Genomic DNA, 20,442 nt, shown 5'->3' with positions numbered 1-20,442 from the left:
TCTGAAACTCCAGTCCCAGGGGATTTGACACTCTCTTCTAGACTCTATGGGCACTGCAGACACGTGGGGTAGACACGGCAAACAAAACAACCATGCACATAAACAATTTTAAGAAGCATATAAAAACAATGGCCCACCAATGCACAAAAAGAATGAATGTACAGATACTAGTAATGTCTGTCTCTCTAGGGTGGTGTACCAATATCTACTAATATCTGACCATCTCTTATCCTTAGCATGGTAAAGCCAAAAGAAGAAGTAAAGATATTGTCCCAGCTCTTTCTAAAGAGTAAATAAGATTTCCATGGAGTTTTGAAGCATATTCCAGATAGAAATCTGGTGACCACCTTCCACCTATGACAACTGCAACTCTGCTAAGAATGCTGCAGACAGAAAGAAAGAGGACCATGTAGGCTGGATCTGAGGAACTCTGCAAGCTCTAAGAATCTTGCTTGCTGTCTTCTGCTGCTCAGAGCATACACACTGCCTGCCTTTCCCTCTCTCTGTTCAGCTGCCTGGGTATCTTTCAGGCTCTAGTCTGAGGCCCTATGACATCATAGGGCCTTCACTCATATTTCCTGACCCTTCCCTGCCTACATAAATCAGAATCCAGCTTCATCCACATTTCTGTGGCCATGAGGCCTTCAAGCCTCACACTACAGGCTTTATAACTCAAGCCTCTTTCTTGTCCATAGACCCATCAATAGCAATATATTATATACTGGTAATTATACTTATGAGTCCTTATTAATTAAATCTTTGTTTCCTGCAACAGACTGTAAGGTCCACAAGGAAAGAAAACATGAATTAACTGTATTAAGCCCTGTATCTTGTCAGACTTCAAATAAGGCCTGTGCTCACAGTTGTATGCAACAGAAAGGTATCTGGTACAAGATCCAGGTAAGAAGAAGGACAAAAGCCAATAGTTACAAATTCCCGTGCATAGAGTCATACTAGCAGGCTTTGTGACAAATGTACCGGTGAGAACAGAAAAGATGGAAGGCAGACAACAGGCAACTGATGTGAATCAACAGCAGCAAATACACAACAGTCTCACAGTCTCATGGTGAACTAACTGCCAATCAGGGCTAAAGATAAAAAATAATGTGACAAAAAGCTTAGGACCATGCTACCAACAGCAATAACATCCTTAACGCACAACAACATACTGCTTGAAAAAGGATGGCATGTATCTATAAAAAAAGCAGGTCACCTATCCAGGAAAACACAGGAAGAGCAGAACGAAACTCCCTGCAGTTCCTACTAGACACCCTCAGGCAATCTGGGTAGTTATGAAAATAACTGAAATTGAGGCCTTGGAGGGATTTCAGCATGCCATGTCCATCAAGGTGTTATTTACAAAGATATGGAAATGAGCTAAAAGCCCATCCACAGATGAGGGGGATAAAGAAAATGTGGTATATGTTTGCAAAGGGATATTCAGCCTTTCAACAGAAAGAAATACTGAATGTCTTCCAATGTAAGCTGAAAGAAACTAGTCACAGAAATATACTGACTTCATGATTCCCTGACATGTGAAATATAAAACATTCAAACTCAGAAAACTCTAGAGTGGAATAGTAGTTACTCAGGTCATGGGAACAGGAGGGAAGTAAAATTATCTATCAACAGATAGAACTCCAGTTACGATGGCTAAGTTCCAGATGTGTAACCATACTGTACTCTACACTTGAAAATACTAGGAAGATGTACATGGCCGAGTGGCCTGGCCACAGCACAATTTCAAAAAGAAAGAATCTGGATCAACCAGCTGCTTTATGGATCATTTCAAAAGTACTTCTTAGATAAGTTATTATTGGTAACACGTTTCTTGGCAACCCATGTTAAAAAGAGCCACGTAGGCAGGAGGGGCAGAGAAGAGGCAAAGTTATTGCCATGATGTGGCATGTAGGTAAAGACGGATTTCACAAACACATTTAGTCACAGCTCAGACTGTACAGACTCAAGTGGCTATCTTAAAAAGCTAACGGCAACAGACACCTATTCTATTCAACTAGTACTCCATGAAAGGCAAGAACAGGTAGTTCTAAGGCATAAGAGATATGAAGATGGATCTGGACTCAGGGCAAAGGTATCTACCTACCCAAGAGGGAAAGCAAGTATCAGAATATCTATGAATATATTTTTCCCTATGAGAAAATGGCTTAAGATTTTTTTTTTAAGTTTAGACATTTAAAGCTTTCAAATTTCTCAGAACATCTGGACGCCCTCTTGAGATGAGAATGGTGGTGCATACCTGCGATCCCAGTACTCAAGAGGATTACCCAAGCCCAGCAACTCAAGAGTAACCTGAGCAGGAAGAACTATTCCAAAGTCCCACTGCAGCAAAGCACTATTCACAATAATTACAACTTAAATCTAAATTAAAGTAAAAATCACCTGGGCCAATGAGATAGTACAGAAGGGCAACAAGCCTGATGACCAGAGTTTGATACCCAGAAGCCAAATGGTGGCCAACTTGTACAAGTTATCCTCTGACCTTACATGAGCTACAACTTGCTTAGGAAAGACAGGGAAAAAGAAAATAAAGAACCAAGCACAAAGCAGTAAGGATACTAAAAGTGATGGCGGAAAAAAAAATCTGACTCCTGCAAGATGTCCTTGGACCCCCATGTGTGTGCGATGGTACTCATACACAAAGACATGAACAACAAAATAAGTTAATTAAAAAACAGAAGCAAAGCCTCTCTCACAGGTACAAGTTATGGTAACTTATATCGTGTTTTGTCAAACTGAGGATGTTTTTGTCACAATCTAGGGGAGCCAGAGAGCACTGGCCCCACATGGGTTAGAGAGATGTGGAATGGTATGGTACTACTAACAACCCTGTACACAGCAGCCTCCATTTCTGCCTTCAGAAGGCACCTACCTTGCAAGTCAAAGACCTGGTGCAGGGCTTCTTGGTATCCAGATCGATGACCCCACAGTGGATGTCAGGATCAAACTCTCTTTCTGTCAGAAGCACACAAACATTACTTAAGTGGGTGTACTCAACACTATCTTCAATTTTTAAATAAGAAGAACCTCAAGAAAGACAAATTCTAGCCATAGTAAGATGGATATTATTAATGAATATACTGCAGATGAGGTGTGAGCATTGCAATAAACATTATCCTCACTGAAAAGCTACAACTACTCTCGGATGCCTAGAAAATATTTACTTATTTATTTTGCATAAGAGTATTTATATTCAGAAAAATCATGGGGAACAAAATTTCATTATAGCACCTGAATGTGTTGAACAAAATCAATTGCACTCTTTATAACTAAGCGTAAATAAAGGCAGATCCACCCTGAAGGCACTCTTCCCACACCTCAAGTCCACCAGCCTTAAGAAGGCCTTTCATTTACGATCTGTGCATACTTAACTTTCTACACACAAAAACTTTGAGAAAACTGTGATGTTACCTGATAATCTCTTATTTAAAAACTTCCTGTTATTAGAATTATCTTCAGATTTCTTTTCCAGAGTAGGTGTTGCAGGAAGCCCTTTGCCATTCAGAATCTGTCCAGGTGAAGGCAAGGTTGGCTTTGGTATTGAGGGGCAGTTAAGGCCAGGCTTGACTGCAGAACTCGCAGGAGCAGGACAGGCGGGCCCCACTGTGGATTTCAGTAGTGTGCCGTCCATCTTCGGATGCATCTTTTCCACCTTCACAGAGGGTGTCATGCTGTTGCAGGGGAGGAGAGAATAAATAAATAAGTGGCCTTTCTTCCAGAGGGATGGGAGAAAAGCCTAGATTTATCTGAATATGCATAGGCTCTGGGAAGGCCTTGTACATTTTGTATGAACCACTAAGAAAGGCTAGCAGAGTTCACAGCCCTTTTGACAAAAAGTGCAGTACATAAAATTGACCTGTGTTTATTCTTTCAGAAACATTTCCCTATGGACCTATAGGAAACTCAGACTCAATAAGTCAATGCAGTTTTTATAAGAGGCAAAACAGAGTTCTAGAAGAACCAGGATGATGCCACAGAATCTTGGGAGAATCCCTCACAAGAACTATCACTTTAACAAAAAGAAATGATTAAAATACGAGAGGACATGCCAGTGGGACCTTCTGAGAACTCAAATGCAACACCCAACACAAAGCCTAACATCCCCAGACACTGCTCTGCTTCTGCCCACAGGAAAGACTTGAATCAGCACAGGAGGCATTACCTTATGGTAATGCCTATGCTCTAGTCCCTGAGCACAGGCTCCTATGACATGAGCTTAGGATAGATGCAAGTGGCAACTGGTTGGTGAGCAGGAAGACCTGTGCAACTGACAAAGCAATTTCTCTTATGATTTTACTGACACTCACTTTGCTGGGTAAAAGTGATGTCAGTAAAACCCCAATAGTTCACTTGGTCCCCTTCTAAGCCTTCATTCGACTATAGAGGTTTGGATAAGTATATGCAAACCCTAGTGTTCCTGTGCTCTTCTCCATGAACAGGGGCTGGGAGCTCAGCAACCGAACAAACTGCAGTGAACAGTTTTGTTGTCCTGGAACAGTCGGACAGCAAAAAAACTACTACAAACTATTCTGGCCTCTTGCAGTTGGCAGGTACTCAATTGTTTTCTAAGATAACCAAGTATTAGATGTTGGGAATGGAATGTATGGTATATCCCATCCCCTAAAGGGAAGCAGGCCAAAGAAACACTACTTGCTACCAGGGTGAGAGATACCATGACAAAGCAAGATACAGATATGCTTCTATCAGAGTGCAGTGACCTCAAGAGAGCTCCCAGCTGCAGACCCACCCTAGAAGCTTGTCAAAGCCATATAGGCAAGTGAGAACTCCTTCCAGTCTTCCCTCCTCATGCTGTGCCTTAAAACCCAAGCTGGGAGGAAACCCTGCTTGTCCAGAGGCCACTGGGGACTCTTGACTTTCTCTTATCTCCATTATTAACAACAGAGGCAGGAGGGATACCAATGGCCACTCATTTGCTGGCTCCAATGGCTGAATAGACAGAAGTTAGGTGCTTGGCGGATAGCAAACTTCTTCCAACCCTATAGTGGCTGATGCCTTACACCCCCAAGAGATTTAGTGCCTCACTTCTACCAGGAAGAAAACAGAAGTAGGCTTTGAACCTAGATCTATATGACTTAAAGACCTTCTCAATAAAGCATCTCAACTTAGGCTGCCTTTACCCATGTGAAAAAAGGAATAACATTACATATTCCACAGGGTCAATACATGACATCACAGACAAATATAGCTCACTTTGAGTAAGTCATACAGGAAAGGATCACTAAATATGACCAGCATTATTATTGTGATAACTGACCTGAACAGCCACCAATTCAAGGTAGGAAAACAGAAAGAGCTAACAGTGTACTTGAACTCCCCTGTGAATACTTTACCATGATTCACAGGCACTCCTGTATGGATGGCACCCATACAGGACTCATCCTAGCAGGCAAGCCTTACATACCCATGTGGCCATACTTACACTCTAGCATGGGGGACTTTAGTCTGCTGCACCGGAAGCATGGGCTTGGTGTTCCCCCTGAGCTGCAGTTTCTCTTTGGGCAATTTGAGTAACTTGGAGCTTGATGAGGATGCGCAAAGGACCCCTCCACTGGAAGACCGGCTGCTTCCACTGGCACTGCTGCCTTTGCTTTTGGACAGAGAAGGGAAGAGGGAAAATACTGAAGTGTGAGGGACAGCCAAGGAAGGCTTGCTAGATGAGCTATGTCTTCTTTCTGAAACAGAAAACAAAAACAGAAAAAAAAAAAAAAGTTTAAGGCAAACCTCAATGGAAGGCTGAGACAGCTCCCTGAAGTCAAGCAACACATTTCTGTTAAAACATAAATCATTAAGTAAAGCATGCTAAATCCTGAAGGTTTCTTCGTTTGTTTTTCAAGACAGGGTTTCTCTGTCCTGAAACTCACTCTACAGCCAAGAGTGGCCTGGAACTCAGAGCGATACCCCTATCTCTGTCTCCTGAGCACTGGGACTGAGGTGTGTACCACCACTGGCTGGCAAATCCAACAATTTAAGAAAGGTCTTACGCAGACCCCACAGACCAAGTTCTAGAAACCAGTCATTTTGTTTCCAAGTCTATCAATACATAAAGAGGTGTGCCACATAAACCCATTGGGAAATCAAACCTTTCAAACATGAGCAAAGCACCTTGTGGATCTTGGACACAGCAATTCACACACAGGAAAAAAACAAAAAAACAAAAAACTAAGCTCATTTGCAGAGTTCTGCTAACTGACACTGACTAGTATGCCTTCATCTTCTCTGACTCTTAGAATAAAAAATTGTAAGAAACAAACAAAAGCTTGCCTATGATGCCAAACAAGACTGTTTCTAGGACTCTTATCGTTCCCTAGGAATCTGCCAGACTTTTCCAATCAATCATTCTAAGCCCCTCCCACCTTTTAAAAGTAATCTCAACTGACTAGAGGTGGCATAACTGCTTCACAACACTAAGGTGCCAAAGGCTCAACACAGAAATACCACCAAGAGGCAGGCCTGTTTCTTTTTCTTCTTTTGAAACCAGGAAGTAACTTTTGGGTAAGTACAGACTACAAAAGCGTAATGCAGAAAAAATCTAACTACCTGAGAATAAGGCTTCCTAAGAGCAGATGCAAACTATTATAAATCAAGAGTTACTGGCAATCCTACCATAAGAAACACGCCAGTCATTGGTAATGCAGTTTGAGGACATTGTGGGTAGTTTAGTAGCGGCCTTGATTTCAGAAATGACAATCACACATTGTCCTAATTTAAGGTTTTACAGTTTGCAAACTATTATTATCAAAATACAGAAAGCTGTATGGATACTTAAAATATTAATTGTGTTAGAATCAGTGACTACAAGCACCATTTAAATAGCTAATTTCCAAATCTTTTTTCATAGTTGAGAACCTCTCAGTGAAGTTCTGTAGTCTATCATGTACTCCAGAGCCAGGTTCATACCAAGACAAATGATGCTACTAACAGAAAATTCAAATTCTCCAAATCAGTGCCATAGAGGCTACAACCAAGTTAAGAGGATAAACTGAGAGCCATCTGAAAAGTGCTTCCTTTTTCTGCCCCTATCCCAGCCCCATCATATGAAACGTGTGTGTGTGTGTGTGTGTGTGTGTGTGTGTGTGTGTGTGTGCAAGGAATGTAACCCTGAAGTAATTTCAGTTTAATCTTTTCCTCCATTTGGTACCTATATTGCTTTGTTCTAAATTTAGTTTTCCTAGTGTGGAATGGTGGTGCTTGGTGCTCACACTCAGGAGAATGAGGAAAGCTGAAGACAGACTGAGCTGATGGCTACACCAGTTCTAACTGCACAATGCCCCATCACCACCACCATCACCACCACACACAGACAGATGCACATCAAAAACAAGACAATTCAGTCTAGTTGTAGCACGTTTGAGGTTCTGATGTCAGCTCCTAGCACTGTAAAACTATGTAATTAATTTTTAAAAAGTCAAAGAAACCAGTCAAAAGGTAGCTCTTTTTGTTATTCCAAAATGCTTTGAACATGTAGCCAAGTGTTTTAGCACTTTTCAGTGGCAACTAAAAATATGTTTATACTGTTGCCAGCTGCCCAGAGTCAACAAGATTTCCAGGAGCCTTGTCTCTTAACCACAAAACAGTCTTCAGTTAACATTATTAAGACTGTTATAGCTTTTCCTCTGATAAGAAGTGTTTTCAAATGACAGTAGCCCATGGGCTCTCAACCTTGACTACACTGAAATGGCTCAAAGAGCTTTCAAAATTCTAATAAGGCTGAGAATGGTTATATGTAGCTGTAAACCCAGATTTGGGAGAGGTGAACACAGAAAGATCAAGGGTTGAAGGATAGCCTCAGCTATGTCAAGTTCAAAGCCAGGTGAGACAGAAAACAGTGGCAACTAGATGACATAGAGATTAAAGATGTTGTTGTGTAAACTTGGTGTGATTTTTTTTTTTTTTTCTGTCTCTGAGTATTACTGGAAAAGTTCTCAATAGCCCACTCAGGATGAAAATCTATGAATAAGGGCTTTCCAAACCAGGAAACAGTTCTGCAACCCACAATATAAAAACACAAGAAACATAAAAAAGCAAGTTAACAAAACTTGTCTAAAGCTACCGATCAATTACAGAATTAAAAATACTGGGATGGGCACAGTGTTAGAAGATGTCAAGTTTATTAGGAAAATGATCACTGACCTCACAGAGGACACCAGCAAATGAGTGACATATGCAAATAACTTCAGGACCTAGAAAGGAATGTCCTTGGCAAAGAAGAAAAGATCAGCAAAATGGATGAGAAAAATAGCAATATCAGAAAAGAAGATGTAATTAACTTATTGCAACTGAAAAAAAAAATAGAAATGCTGGAAATGAAAAAAACACAGTGTAAAGCATCACAATGGACTTGACTATAATAGAAAAAACACCAGGAAAGATATGGCTGACAAGATAAATATATTTAAATGATAAAGAAAAAGATAAAGAAAAACCCATAAACTACAATGACCACACCTCTAAAACATCCATGATAGAAAAAAGAGATCACCTCTAAGAATCCATGGTATAAAAAGAACCACAACAGGAACTAAAAACACAGTAAATCTATTAAATGAAATTAGTGAAAATTTCCTATACCTTGGAAAAGACACTGATTTCCAAGCACAATTGTATTTAGAGCCTAAACAGACATGATCATAGAACAAATTCTCCCACAAAATATTATGATCAAGATGTTAAAAATATAATGCAACAAAGGAAACAGCTAGTATTAAGGAGAAAATGCCAACAGAGCAAATACACCAAAACAATATCCTATCTCTCACCAGCAACTCCCAAAACCAGAAAGGTAGGGAACAACACATTTCTTTTCATTTATGTGTGTGCCATATGTGCGGATGTCTGCAAGTGACAGGGATTGTGAGCTATCCAAGATGGGTGCTGGGGTGACGCTTGGCCTCTGGAAGAATAGCAAGAGCATCTAACTGCTGAGCCATCTCTCCTGCCCCTCACATAACATGTTTCAAAATGAGAAAGTACTGACAAGTGAATTTGCTATTCAACAAAACTATCTGAGGAATAAACACATGACTTCCAGATTAGCTAAAGCAATTCATGACCCCAATTCAGCAGTGCAACAAATATCTGAAAATTCTGTACATACAAAAGGACGATCTCAATAATGAAACAGGAGAAAATAAATTTTATTAGAGGAATCAATAAATAGAGTAGCAAGGAGGGAATCTACCAGGTTTAACACATGTGTGATACTCTTTACAGAACTAGAAAAAGAAAATCTTACAATTTGTACAAAAGCATAAATGATCCCAACGAGCAAAATGCAACGCTGGAGGCATCACTCTTCCTGATCTCCACTTTTAAAATAGAGCTACAGGGACAAAGCCAGCATGGCACAGGCACAAACGGACGCATAGACCAACGAGATAGAAAAGAGGACACAGAAATATGACCACACAGCCATAGACACCTGATCTTTGACAAAGGTGTCAAAGCCATCCCTGGAAAAATAATAGTATGAAAACTACACAGATACATGCAAAACAATGAAACCAGCTCACAGCGCTTCTCTCACACACATAAAAATCAAATAGATCAAAGATGTTAATTTAAGACTTTAAAGGCCAGGTGTGGTGGTCGGCACATGCTGGTAATCCCAGCACTCTGGCAGGCAGAGGCAGGTGGATCTCTGTGATTTGAGGCCAGCCTGGTCTACACACTGAATCCAGAACATCCAAGGCTACACAGAGAAACCCTACCTCATAACACCCAAAACAAACAAACAAAAGACCTTAAATTCTGAAACTGCTGAAGAAATACTGCAAAGTACAAGCAAGGACTTCCTGAGACAGATTTTAAGAGTAAAGAAATAACAGCAAGTGCTGATAGTGGGATTGTGTAAAATTTAATTACTTCTGTACAACACTGGAACAATCATCAATGTAAAGAGACTGTCTAGAGAATGGGAGAAAGTACTTGGCAATCATATATCAGAGAGGATTAACATCTAGAATTTAAAAAGAACTCTAGAACCTAAATACCATCAGAATCAGCTGATCATTCAATAAACAGTGGAACCCACGGACTGCATAGATAGTTCTCCAAAGAAGCATAACTAGTAGATAAATATTTGGAAAAGTGCTCAACAACAATAGCCAGCAAGGAAATACAATTTATAATACTTTCATTTTTGCAATTAACTAAGCTTTAATGTTGCCCTAGTAAGAATGGCTGTCAAGAAAACAAAGGAGATGTAGCTCAATGCCTAAATGCATTGGAAGTCCTAGACTCCATCCCCAGAACCTCAGGCAAATGGTTTAGAGGAGAACACCTATAATCCTACACTGGAAAGGCAGATCAAGACAGCCTGGGACACATGAGATCGAAACTCAAATAAACAAACAAATAAGCAAAGCAAATAAATAAATGAGATGAAAGGATAACAAATGCTGACAAGGATATGGAAGAAAAGAAACCCTTACACATAAAGTGGAAAATGTGAGAGTCTCTATGGAAGTCAGGAGGTTTCTCGAATCACTGAAAATAAAACTCCCACAGGACTCTGCCGTGACCACTCCAGGGGTATACAGGCATGAAGGGTTCTAAGTCAGCACACTGCAGAGATACTTGTACCTCCTTGTTTATTATAACTATGCACATAAAACTAGTGCAGGTGTTCACCAGCTGGTGGATGGATAATGAAAATGTAGCACATACAAACTGAAATTTTATTCAACTATACAAATAAAATTGTGTTTATTTGCAGAAAATGGAGTGTTGTTTTCTCTCATTTGCAGACTATAGATCTGAAACATACACAAAGTAGACTACGAGATGGGAAGAAGTCTACAGGAATGAGGAAGAAGAAACAAAAGAGGGTAGTGGAATGTATCAAAAACAGAGTAGGGAAGAGTAGTTAGTTCCTCTGAAGTATAATGATGTAAGAAAATGTTCCAATAATTTAACTTCTTTGTATGCTACTTTTAAAAGTTAATTTTAAAACATTAAGCAGGAAAAAAAATAAAACAGCTTCTATCTCCCTCAGATTGTACCCCGAGTTCTTCAAGCTTCCTGCTCAGTGTGAGGTATTTGCAACCTCATCTGAGAGGCTGTGGTAGAGGAGGCTAATGCTCTAACAACCATTAAACATGGCTAGAGGAGTTAAAATCTACCCAGGCTAAGACACACGTCAATAAGAAACTATGGATAGGGTTTATAAAATAGGGCTTACTGCTACTACAAGATTTTCCAAACTTCTATTAAAATCCACGTTTATCGTTCTGTACTCAAAGTCTCATAAAATAGAGATTTTAACAAATTTTTAGGTCTATTTTATATATGAGTGTTCTGCCCGAATGTGTGTTTGTGCACCATATGTACGTCCAGTGGAGGCCAGAAGAGACCCCGGAGCTGGAGTTAGGAACCTGTGTTCTCTGCAAGAGCAAAACAAACAAACAAAAAACAAAACAAAACAAAAACATGCTTTTAACAACCCTTGAGGCATCTCTCAAGCCTGTTCTGTTGTTTTATTTGTAAACCAACATTTTAATGTAAGTTACTTAGGCAAGTTTGAATTTTGCCACTTTGAATTAATTCTTCCTTAGTTTGACAAATTTCTCCAGAGGGCATTCCTGGTATCTCAGGACAGCCATGCATAAGTGTTTCTAGACACTTAGTGTCCCTGATCTCTACCACTTAATCACCAGTAGTGCCAATCTGCTCTAGACAACTTAACCTTTCCCACCCCCATCACTTCCAAATGAGCTCCAGGGTAAAGTAGCATGACTCTCAGCTGACGGCTATTTCCAAAGCAATATATCCTTGAAGCAATAGTTTGAATAAGTTTGTCACATATGACATTAAAATAGCTATCTATGGTAACCCACATGTGCTAGTTTGCTTTCTGTTGCTGGGATAAAAGATTGACCCCCCCCCAAAAAAAAAAGTGTGGGGGGGAGAAAAGGGTTTATTTGATTTACAAGTCACAGATTATCAGCAAGGGAAGCCTATGCAATAATTCAAGACAAGACACTGGAGGAAGGAACTAAAGCAGAGACCATGGAGGAAGAACACTGCTTTCTACTATCTTGCTTCTCTTGGTTTGCTCTGCCAACTTTCTTAAAGGTCAGGTTTACTGCTCAGGGTTGGCATCACTCACAGTGGGCTCAGCTGGGCCCTCCTACATCAACCAGCAATGAAGAAAATGCCCGCAGACATGACGCCAAATCCTCAATGAGGTTTCCCGATTACCAAGTGTTATAGTTTGAAAGGGTATTTGAACACTTGGTCACAGCTGGTGCTGCTGTTTGGGGGAGTGTGTGTTTGTAGGAGGTGTGTCCTCCTCACTTGAGGAAGCAGCTTCGAGGGGTGGGTGGTCTGGGGATGGGTATGTTGGGTTGGGGGTATGCTTTGAGATCTTAAGACCTTGCCCTACTTGCAGTTCTGCCTCTCTTCTCACTGCCTGCTCAAGATGTGAGCTCTCAGCTTGCTGCTCCAGGTGCCATGCCTCCACCCAACCCTCATGGACTTAATGCTATGGAACTAATCCTAAGTTTGTTTTTCAAGACAGGGTTTCTCCGTCTATCCCTGACCTACTATTTTATTTTGGTAAACGGGCATTGTATTAAAGTGTTCTCTAAATCAGCATCTCTATAGAGTAGTATAGTTCTCAGACATCATCAGAGAAACTTCTAGAAGTGAACAGAAATTAAAATAGACACTCACAACGGAGCAATGAGTTGAAGAGAATACGCTGTCTGTAGCCACAATAGAACACACATATATTTCTTCTATTCAAGGTTCACTGACCATCATGGAAGGGGGTAGGTGGAACGACTGTAAGAGCCAGAGGTTGCTTCCTCAAGATCCAGCTGTACCACTCCTAAGCATATGTGCAAAATACGATCAAGTACACAAGGACATTTGCTCAACCATGTTCATAGCTCCTTTATTCGTAATAGCCAGAGGCTGAGGGACAACCCAGATGTCCCTCAGTTGAAGAATGGATACAGAAATTGTGGTACATTTATACAAGGGAACACTACTCAGCTATTAAAAACAAAAATCATGAAATTTGCAGGCAAATGGTGAGAACTAGAAAAGATCATCCTGAGCGAGGTATCCCAGAAGCAGAAAGACACATGCAGTATATACTCACTTATAAGTAGATATTAGACATATAATATAGGATAATCATACTAAAATCTGTACACGTAAGGAAGCTAATCATGAAGGAGGACCCTGGGTAAGATGCTCAATCTCCATTCAGAAAAGCAAATGAGATGGACATCTGAGGAGGGAGAAAACAGGGAAGAGGACAGGAGCCTATCACAGAGGGTCTCTGAAAGACTCTACCTCACAGGGTTCAAAACATATGCTGAGATTCATAGCCAAACTTTGGGCAGCGTGCAGGGAATCTTATGAAAGAAGATTGTAGAAAGACCTGGAGGGAACAGGAGCTCCACAAGGAGAGCAACAGAACCAAAAAATCTGGGCAAAGACTGATACTCCAAACTAGGGCCGTGCATGGAGATAAGTTAGAACCCCTGCACAGAAGTAGCCCATGGAAGCTCAGTGTCCAAGAGGGTTCCCCAGTAATAGGAACAGGGATCGTCTCTGACATGAACTCATGGGCTGGCTTTTTTATCACCTCCACTTGAGGGGAGGGCAGCCTTACCAGTCCACAGAGGAAGACAAAGAAGCCAGTCCTGATGAGACCTGATAGACTAGGGTCAGCTGGAAGGGGAGGAGGACCTCCCCTATCATTGGACTGGGGGAGGGGCATAGAAGGAGAAGGAGGGAGGGTGGGATTGGGAGGTGATGGGGGAGGGGGCTACAGCTGGGAGGCAAAGTGAATAAAGTGTAATTAAAAAAAAAAAAAAAAAAAGAGCCAGAGGTTGGTGGAAGCACACCAAAGAAGTGTCACATAGATGTGACAAGACCACTACATTTATGAAAAAGCTGTGGTTGTTTGCACAAGATATGCTCAAGATCAAACCAGTTAGCATTAGAGCATGAAAGGAAGGAGAAGGCTCAGGATCTGAGTAACTATTGATAGTTGACTGGAGGAGGAAGAGGTAGTTTTTCGTAAGGATGTGGTCACTAGTAAGTCCTTCATTAATGCTCCATTGGATGGCCCCACACAAGTGTATGTGCAGCACAAATTGGAATTGGTGGGATAATAAAAAAAAAAAAAAAAAAAGAGGTGAACATAAAATTGGAAGAAGTGAGGAAGCAGATTTGGAAGGCATTACAGGGAGGAATAGGGGTGAATAGAATCAAAATAACTATGCATGACTCAAACTCTAAAAAATTATTAGAAAATTTTAAAAAGAAAAATAGGGATGGAGGTAGAAAGCTCCATCTGGCTGAATTAGCTACATGGGAATATATAAAATGCACACCCTTCCAATAGACACCATCCACTCTAGTTCATCATGCATACTATACACTGCACCCAGCCATACCTGGTATTTCATCTTCCTGTCCCCTTCCCAACCATTCAAACACAGCAGCACTTCTTATACCTCACAGTCACAGAGAATGTCTGCTTTTTTCAGAGTTAGTACTTATATACTTGTTCAGCCATTTAACATTATGTCACAAGATGCTACCATTCTCACTATGTTCTATCTTTTCTCATCCTTGTGTGTGGTACTATAACCTCATGCGGTTTTTATTGCATTGTTTGTACAATGCAGTAATTTTTAAAAAATGTATGTTGGGTTAGAGCATAACTGACTCTAACTTTTGGGTTGTCCCTTCAGTGTTCTACTCTCATTATACCCATGCCCTTCTTTTCTTTAGTTAACATCTTCTTTTTTGCCCATTAACTCTAAATAAGCATAAGAGTAGTAGTTCTTAACCTTCCCACTGCTGCGGCCCTTTAATACAGTCCCTCAGGTTGTGGTGACTCCTCCCCAACCATAAAGTTAATTTCATTCCTACTTCATAACTGTAATTTTGCTACGGTTGTGAATCATAATGTAAGTATCTGGTCTTAGGCAACCCATGTGAAAGGGTCATTTGACCCCCAAAGGGGTCAAAAGTCACAGGTTAAGAACTGTTAGATTTGAAAATTAATACACAAGATTTCTAATATTTACTTTTGAGGGTGTATATGATATGTAATTTGTACTTGTGTGTGTTCTCTCGTGAGTACAAGCACACGTATAGATTAGAGAAAAACCAGAGTGTCAGTCCTTGCCTTCCACTTTGAGAAAAGGCACTGTTGTAGACTAGTTAGCTTGTGATATTCCAGGGATTCTTCTGGGCCTATCTCACGTTAGGATCACCAGGCTTACAGACATAGTCTACACTGTCCAGGGGTATGTAGATTCTTGCAGTCTGAACTCAGCAGCTCACTCTCTCCCAACAATCACTTCATGTACTAGGCCATCCATCCAGAACTAGACTTACAATGCTTAAGGCCTGCTGGTATGTATTCTCAATAACTGTAATTCGTAGTTATTTAAAAAGAAACAAATTTTCATTTACTGAAAAAAAAAACAAAACAAAAAAACCCAAAACAAAACAAACAAACAAAAAACAACAAGGAAATCATGAAATTTGCAGGTAAATGGTGGGAACTAGAAAAGATCATCCTGAGTGAGGTATCCCAGAAGCAGAAAGATGCACACGGTATATATTCACTTAAAAGTGTATATTAGACAAATAATATAGGATAAACATACTAAAATCTGTGAAACTAAAGAAGCTAAGCAGGAAGGAGGACCCTGGATCAATCCTCATTCAGAAAGGCAAGTGGGATAAACTTTGTAAGAGGGTAAAAACAAGGAACAGGACAAGAGCCTACCACAGAGGGCCTCTGAAAGATTCTACCCAGTGGGGTATTAAAACAAATGCTGAGACTCATAGCCAAAATTTGGGCAGAGTGCAGGGAATCTTATGAAAGAAGGGGGAGATAGAAAAACCTGGAGAAGACTGGAGCTCCACAAGAGGAGCTATAAAACCAAAAAATCTGGACACAGGGATCTTTTCTGAGACTGATACTCTAACCAAGGACCATACATGGAGATAATATAGAACCCCTGCACAGATGTAGTCCATGGCAGCTCAGTGTCCAAGTGGGTTTCCTATTAATGGGAACAGGGACTGTCTCTTACATGAACTCAGTGGGTGCCTCTTTGATCACCTCCCCCTTGCCAGGCCACAGAGGAAAACAATGCAGATGGTCCTGATGAAACCTGATATGCTAGGGTCAGATGGAAGGGGACTGGGGAAGGGGCAAGGGCAGAGAAGAGGGAGGGAGGGTGAACCTGGGAGGGGAAAAGAGAGGGGACTACAGCTGGGATACAAAGTGAATAAATTGTAACAAATTTTAAAAAAATTAAAAAAAAATTTAAACATATTGTGTTACCGTGTATGACTTAGGCAGAAAATACTAGCTCAAGTCCTTGTCATGCCACTGTATTCAGCTGCTCGTTCCCATTAGGAACTGGCACCTTACTCTGTGAAGAACAGCATCTGGCCTTCTCCTCAAGGGAAACTACACAATTAGTTTTATATTAGACTCCACTCATCTCCTCATGATATCTCCTTATTTTCTTAAGATTTTAAGCTGCGTATATCTTTTTTTTTTTTTAAAGCAGTTGTTCAGAGATCAAAAAAGAAACTCCATGCTTGTTTTGGCAGCACATAAAATTGGAATAATACAGAGAACATTAGCAAGGGCCCTGCGTGAAGATGACATGCAGATTCGTGAAGCATTCTATACTTTTAAGGACACTTCATACTCATCAAAAGGAAAAATCCACATCTGAATTCTGAACATCTGTGCCCCAAATACAAGGGCACCCACATACGTAAAAGAAACATATTGAAGCTTAAATCACACATCAATCTCCACTCCTTTATAGTGGGAGACTTCAACACCCTACACTCACCAATGGACAGATCGAGACAGAAACTTAACAGAGAAATAATGAAACTAACTGACATTATGAATGAAATGGACTTAACAGACATCTACAGAACATTTCACCTTGGACACAAAGAATATACCTTCTTCTAAGCACCTTACAGAAACTTCTCCAAAATTGACTATACAGTGACCACAAAGCAAGAAAATTGAAATAACTCCCTGTATCTTATCAGACAACCATAGTTTAAGCTGGAACTCAACAACAGCAGAAACAACAGAAAGCCTACTAACTCATAAAAACAGAACAACTCTCTGCTCAATGACCACTGGGTCAGGGATGAAATAAAAAGACTTTCTAGAATTCAATGAAAATGAGGGGACATCATACCCAAACCTATGGGACACAATGAAAGCAGTGCTAAAAGGAAAGTTCATTGCACTAAGTGCCTTCAAGAAGAAACTGGAGAGATCTCATACTAGTGACTTAATAGCACAGCTGAAAGCTCTAGAACAAAAAGAAGCCAACACACCTAAGAAGAGTAGATGACAGTAAATAATCAAACTCTAGACTAAAATCAATAAAATAGAAACAAAGAGAAAAAAAAATCAACAAAACCAAGAACTGGTTTTTTGAGTAAATCAAAAGATAGACAAACCTTTACCCAAACTAACTAAAAGGCAGAGAGACAGTCTCCGAATTAACAAAGTAGAAATAAAAAGGGGGGACATAACAAGACACTGAGAAAGTCAAAAGAATCATTAGGTCTCATTTCAAAGGCTTGTACTCCACAAAACTGGAAAATCTAAATGAAATGGGTGAATTTCTAGATAGATATAAACTATTTAAATAGTTCTATAACCCCTAAGGAAATAGGAGCAGTCATTAAAAAAACAAAAACAAACAAACAAAAAAAGGCCAGATGGTTTTAGTACAGTTCCACCAGACCTTCAAAGAAGAGCAAACACCAATACTCCTCAAACTAACCACAAAAAAGAAACAGAGGGTATACTGCCATTCTATGAGGCCACAATCACCCTGATACCTATACCACAGACTCAAAAAAGAAAGAAAATTCCAAACCGATCTCCTTTATGAACACTGATGCAAAAATACTCAAAGTATTCGAAAACTGAATCCAAGAACACATCAAAGGTATCATCCACCATCAAGCAGGTTTCATCCCAGGGAGGCAGAGATGGTTCAGTATCTGAAAATCCATCAATGTAATCTACTATATAAACAAATTAAAAAAAAAAAAACCCACATGAGCATCTCATTAGATGCTGAAAAGGTCTTTGAAAAAATACAATACCTCTTCATGTTAAAGTATTGGAGAGAACTGGGTTACAAGGCACATACTTAAACATAGTAAAGGCAATATACAGCAAGTTGAAAGCCAACATCAAATTAAAGCAATTAAAGAAACTTAAAGCAATACCACCAAATTCAGAGATAAAAGACTGCCCATTCTCTCCATATCTGTTAAATATAATACTTGGAGTTCTACCTAGAGCAATAAAACAACTAAAGGAAATCAACGAGGTACAAATTGGAAAGGAAGAAATCAAAGTCTCACTATTCACAGATGATATAGTATACATACGTGATCCCAATAATTCTACCAGGCAACTACTACAGCTGATAAACACCTTCAGCAAAGTGGTTGAATACAAAATTCACACACACACACACACACAAAAAAAAAAAAAACAAAAAAAAAAAACAGCAACAACAACAACAAAAAAAAACCAAACAAAAAACAAAACCAGTAGCCCTCCTTTATATAAGTGATAAAAGAGCTGAGAAAGAAATTAGGGAAACAACATCCTTCACAATAGCCACAAATAATATAAAATATCTTGGTGTAACTTTAACCAAGCAAGTGAAAGACTTGTATGCCCAGAACTTCAAGTCTTTGAAGAAAGAAACTGAAGAAGGTGGAAAGATCTCCCATGCCCATGGATCAGTAGGATGAACATAATAAAAATGGCCACGTTACCAAAATAAATCTACAGATTCAATGCAATTCCCATCAAAATTCCAACACTGTAAAGAGCAATCCTCAACTTTATATGGAAAAATATAAAACACAGGATATCTAAAATAACCCTGGACAACAAAAGAACTTCTGGAGGTATCACCATCCTTGAGTTCAAGCAGTACTACAAACCAATAGTAATAAAAAAAAAAAAACCACATGGTATTGACATAAAAGACAGCAGTAGATCAATGGAATCAAATCAAAGACCAAGAAATAAACCCATACACCTACAGATACTTGATTCATGACAAAGAAGCCAAAACTAAATAGAAAGCTAACTGGAAAAAAGAAAGCATCTTCAATATATGGATGTCTTCTAACTGGATATTGACATGTAGAAGAATGCAAAGAAATCCATATTTATCACCCTGAAGAAAACTGAAGCCTAACTGAATCAAAGAGCTCAACATAAAACTGGATATACTAAATCTAACAGAAGAGAAAGTAGGGAATAGTCTGGAATGCTCTGACACAGGAGACAACTTCCTGAACAGAACACCAACAGCTCAGGCTCTAAGATCAACAATTAATTAATGGAACCTCATGAAACTGAAAGCTTCTGTAAGGCAAAGGACACTGTCAATAGGACAACATGGCAGCTCACAAACTAGGAAAAGACCTTCACCAACCCTATATCCAATAGTGGGCTAATATCCAAAATATATAAAGATACATATAATATCCAAAACATATAAACACCAAGAAACCAAATAATCCAATTAAAAAATGAGGTACAAAGCTAAACCAAGAATTCTTGACAGAGGAATCTCTAATGACCAAGTAACACTTAAAGAAATGTTCAATGTCCTTAGTCATTATGGAAATCAAATTGACTCTAAGATTACATCGTACACCGGTCAGAATGACTAAGATCAAAAACTCAAGTGATAGTGCATGCTGGCGAGGGTGTGGAGAAAGGGGAACATTCTTCCATTGCTGGTGGAAGTGCAAACTTGTATACTGTGGAAATCAATCTAGAGGTAAAATCTAAGAAAATTGGGAGTAGTTCTACCCCAAGACCCAGCTATAACACTCCTGGGTATATACCCAAAAGTTGCTCTACCATACCACAAGGAAATTATGCTCATAGTAGCTTTATTCATAATAGCCAAAAATGGGAAACAACCTAGATGGCTCTCAACTGAAGAATAAATAAAGAAAATGTGGCACATTTACACAACAAATACTACTCAGCTATTAAAAACAAAGACATCATGCAGTTTGAAGGCAAATGGATAGAACAAGAGAAGATCATCCTCAGTGAGGTAACCCAGACCCAGAAAGAGATGCATGGTATGTACTCCCTTATGAATGAGTATTAGCCATAAACCACACGTTAACCACGCTACAGTGCACAGTTTCAAAGAAGCAAGGAGGACCCAAGCGAAGATCCTTGAATTTCACTCAGAACAGGAAATAAAATAAACAAGTGAAGTAGATGAAGGGCAGAATCTGGCTGGGAGAGGGCATGGGGAGGATAACGTGTGAGGAGAGCAGTGGGGAGAGGAAGGACTGGTAGAGAGAATGGAA

General features: G+C 39.7%; 1 protein-coding gene and 1 pseudogene across 2 annotated transcripts in view; one reads left to right on the top strand and one right to left on the bottom strand.

The window, feature by feature from the left end:
- Positions 1-20,442, bottom strand: part of Atxn7 (ataxin 7) — a 122,005-nt gene that overhangs the window by 15,138 nt on the left and 86,425 nt on the right. For both annotated transcript variants that reach the window (XM_055599127.1, XM_055599126.1), the window contains exons 5-7: positions 5,459-5,711; positions 3,430-3,689; positions 2,891-2,973 (exon numbers count right to left, since the gene is read on the bottom strand). In XM_055599127.1, the coding sequence (XP_055455102.1) occupies positions 2,891-2,973; positions 3,430-3,689; positions 5,459-5,711 (596 nt within the window). The remainder of the gene's footprint in view (positions 1-2,890; positions 2,974-3,429; positions 3,690-5,458; positions 5,712-20,442) is intronic.
- Positions 16,628-16,727, top strand: LOC129670621 (U6 spliceosomal RNA; annotated as a pseudogene).

This window comes from Psammomys obesus, unplaced genomic scaffold (genome assembly GCF_907164565.1).
Source record: "Psammomys obesus unplaced genomic scaffold, mPsaObe1.curated_primary_1811, whole genome shotgun sequence".
Taxonomy (NCBI): Eukaryota; Metazoa; Chordata; class Mammalia; order Rodentia; family Muridae; genus Psammomys; species Psammomys obesus.
This window is presented reverse-complemented; position numbering and strand designations above follow the sequence as displayed.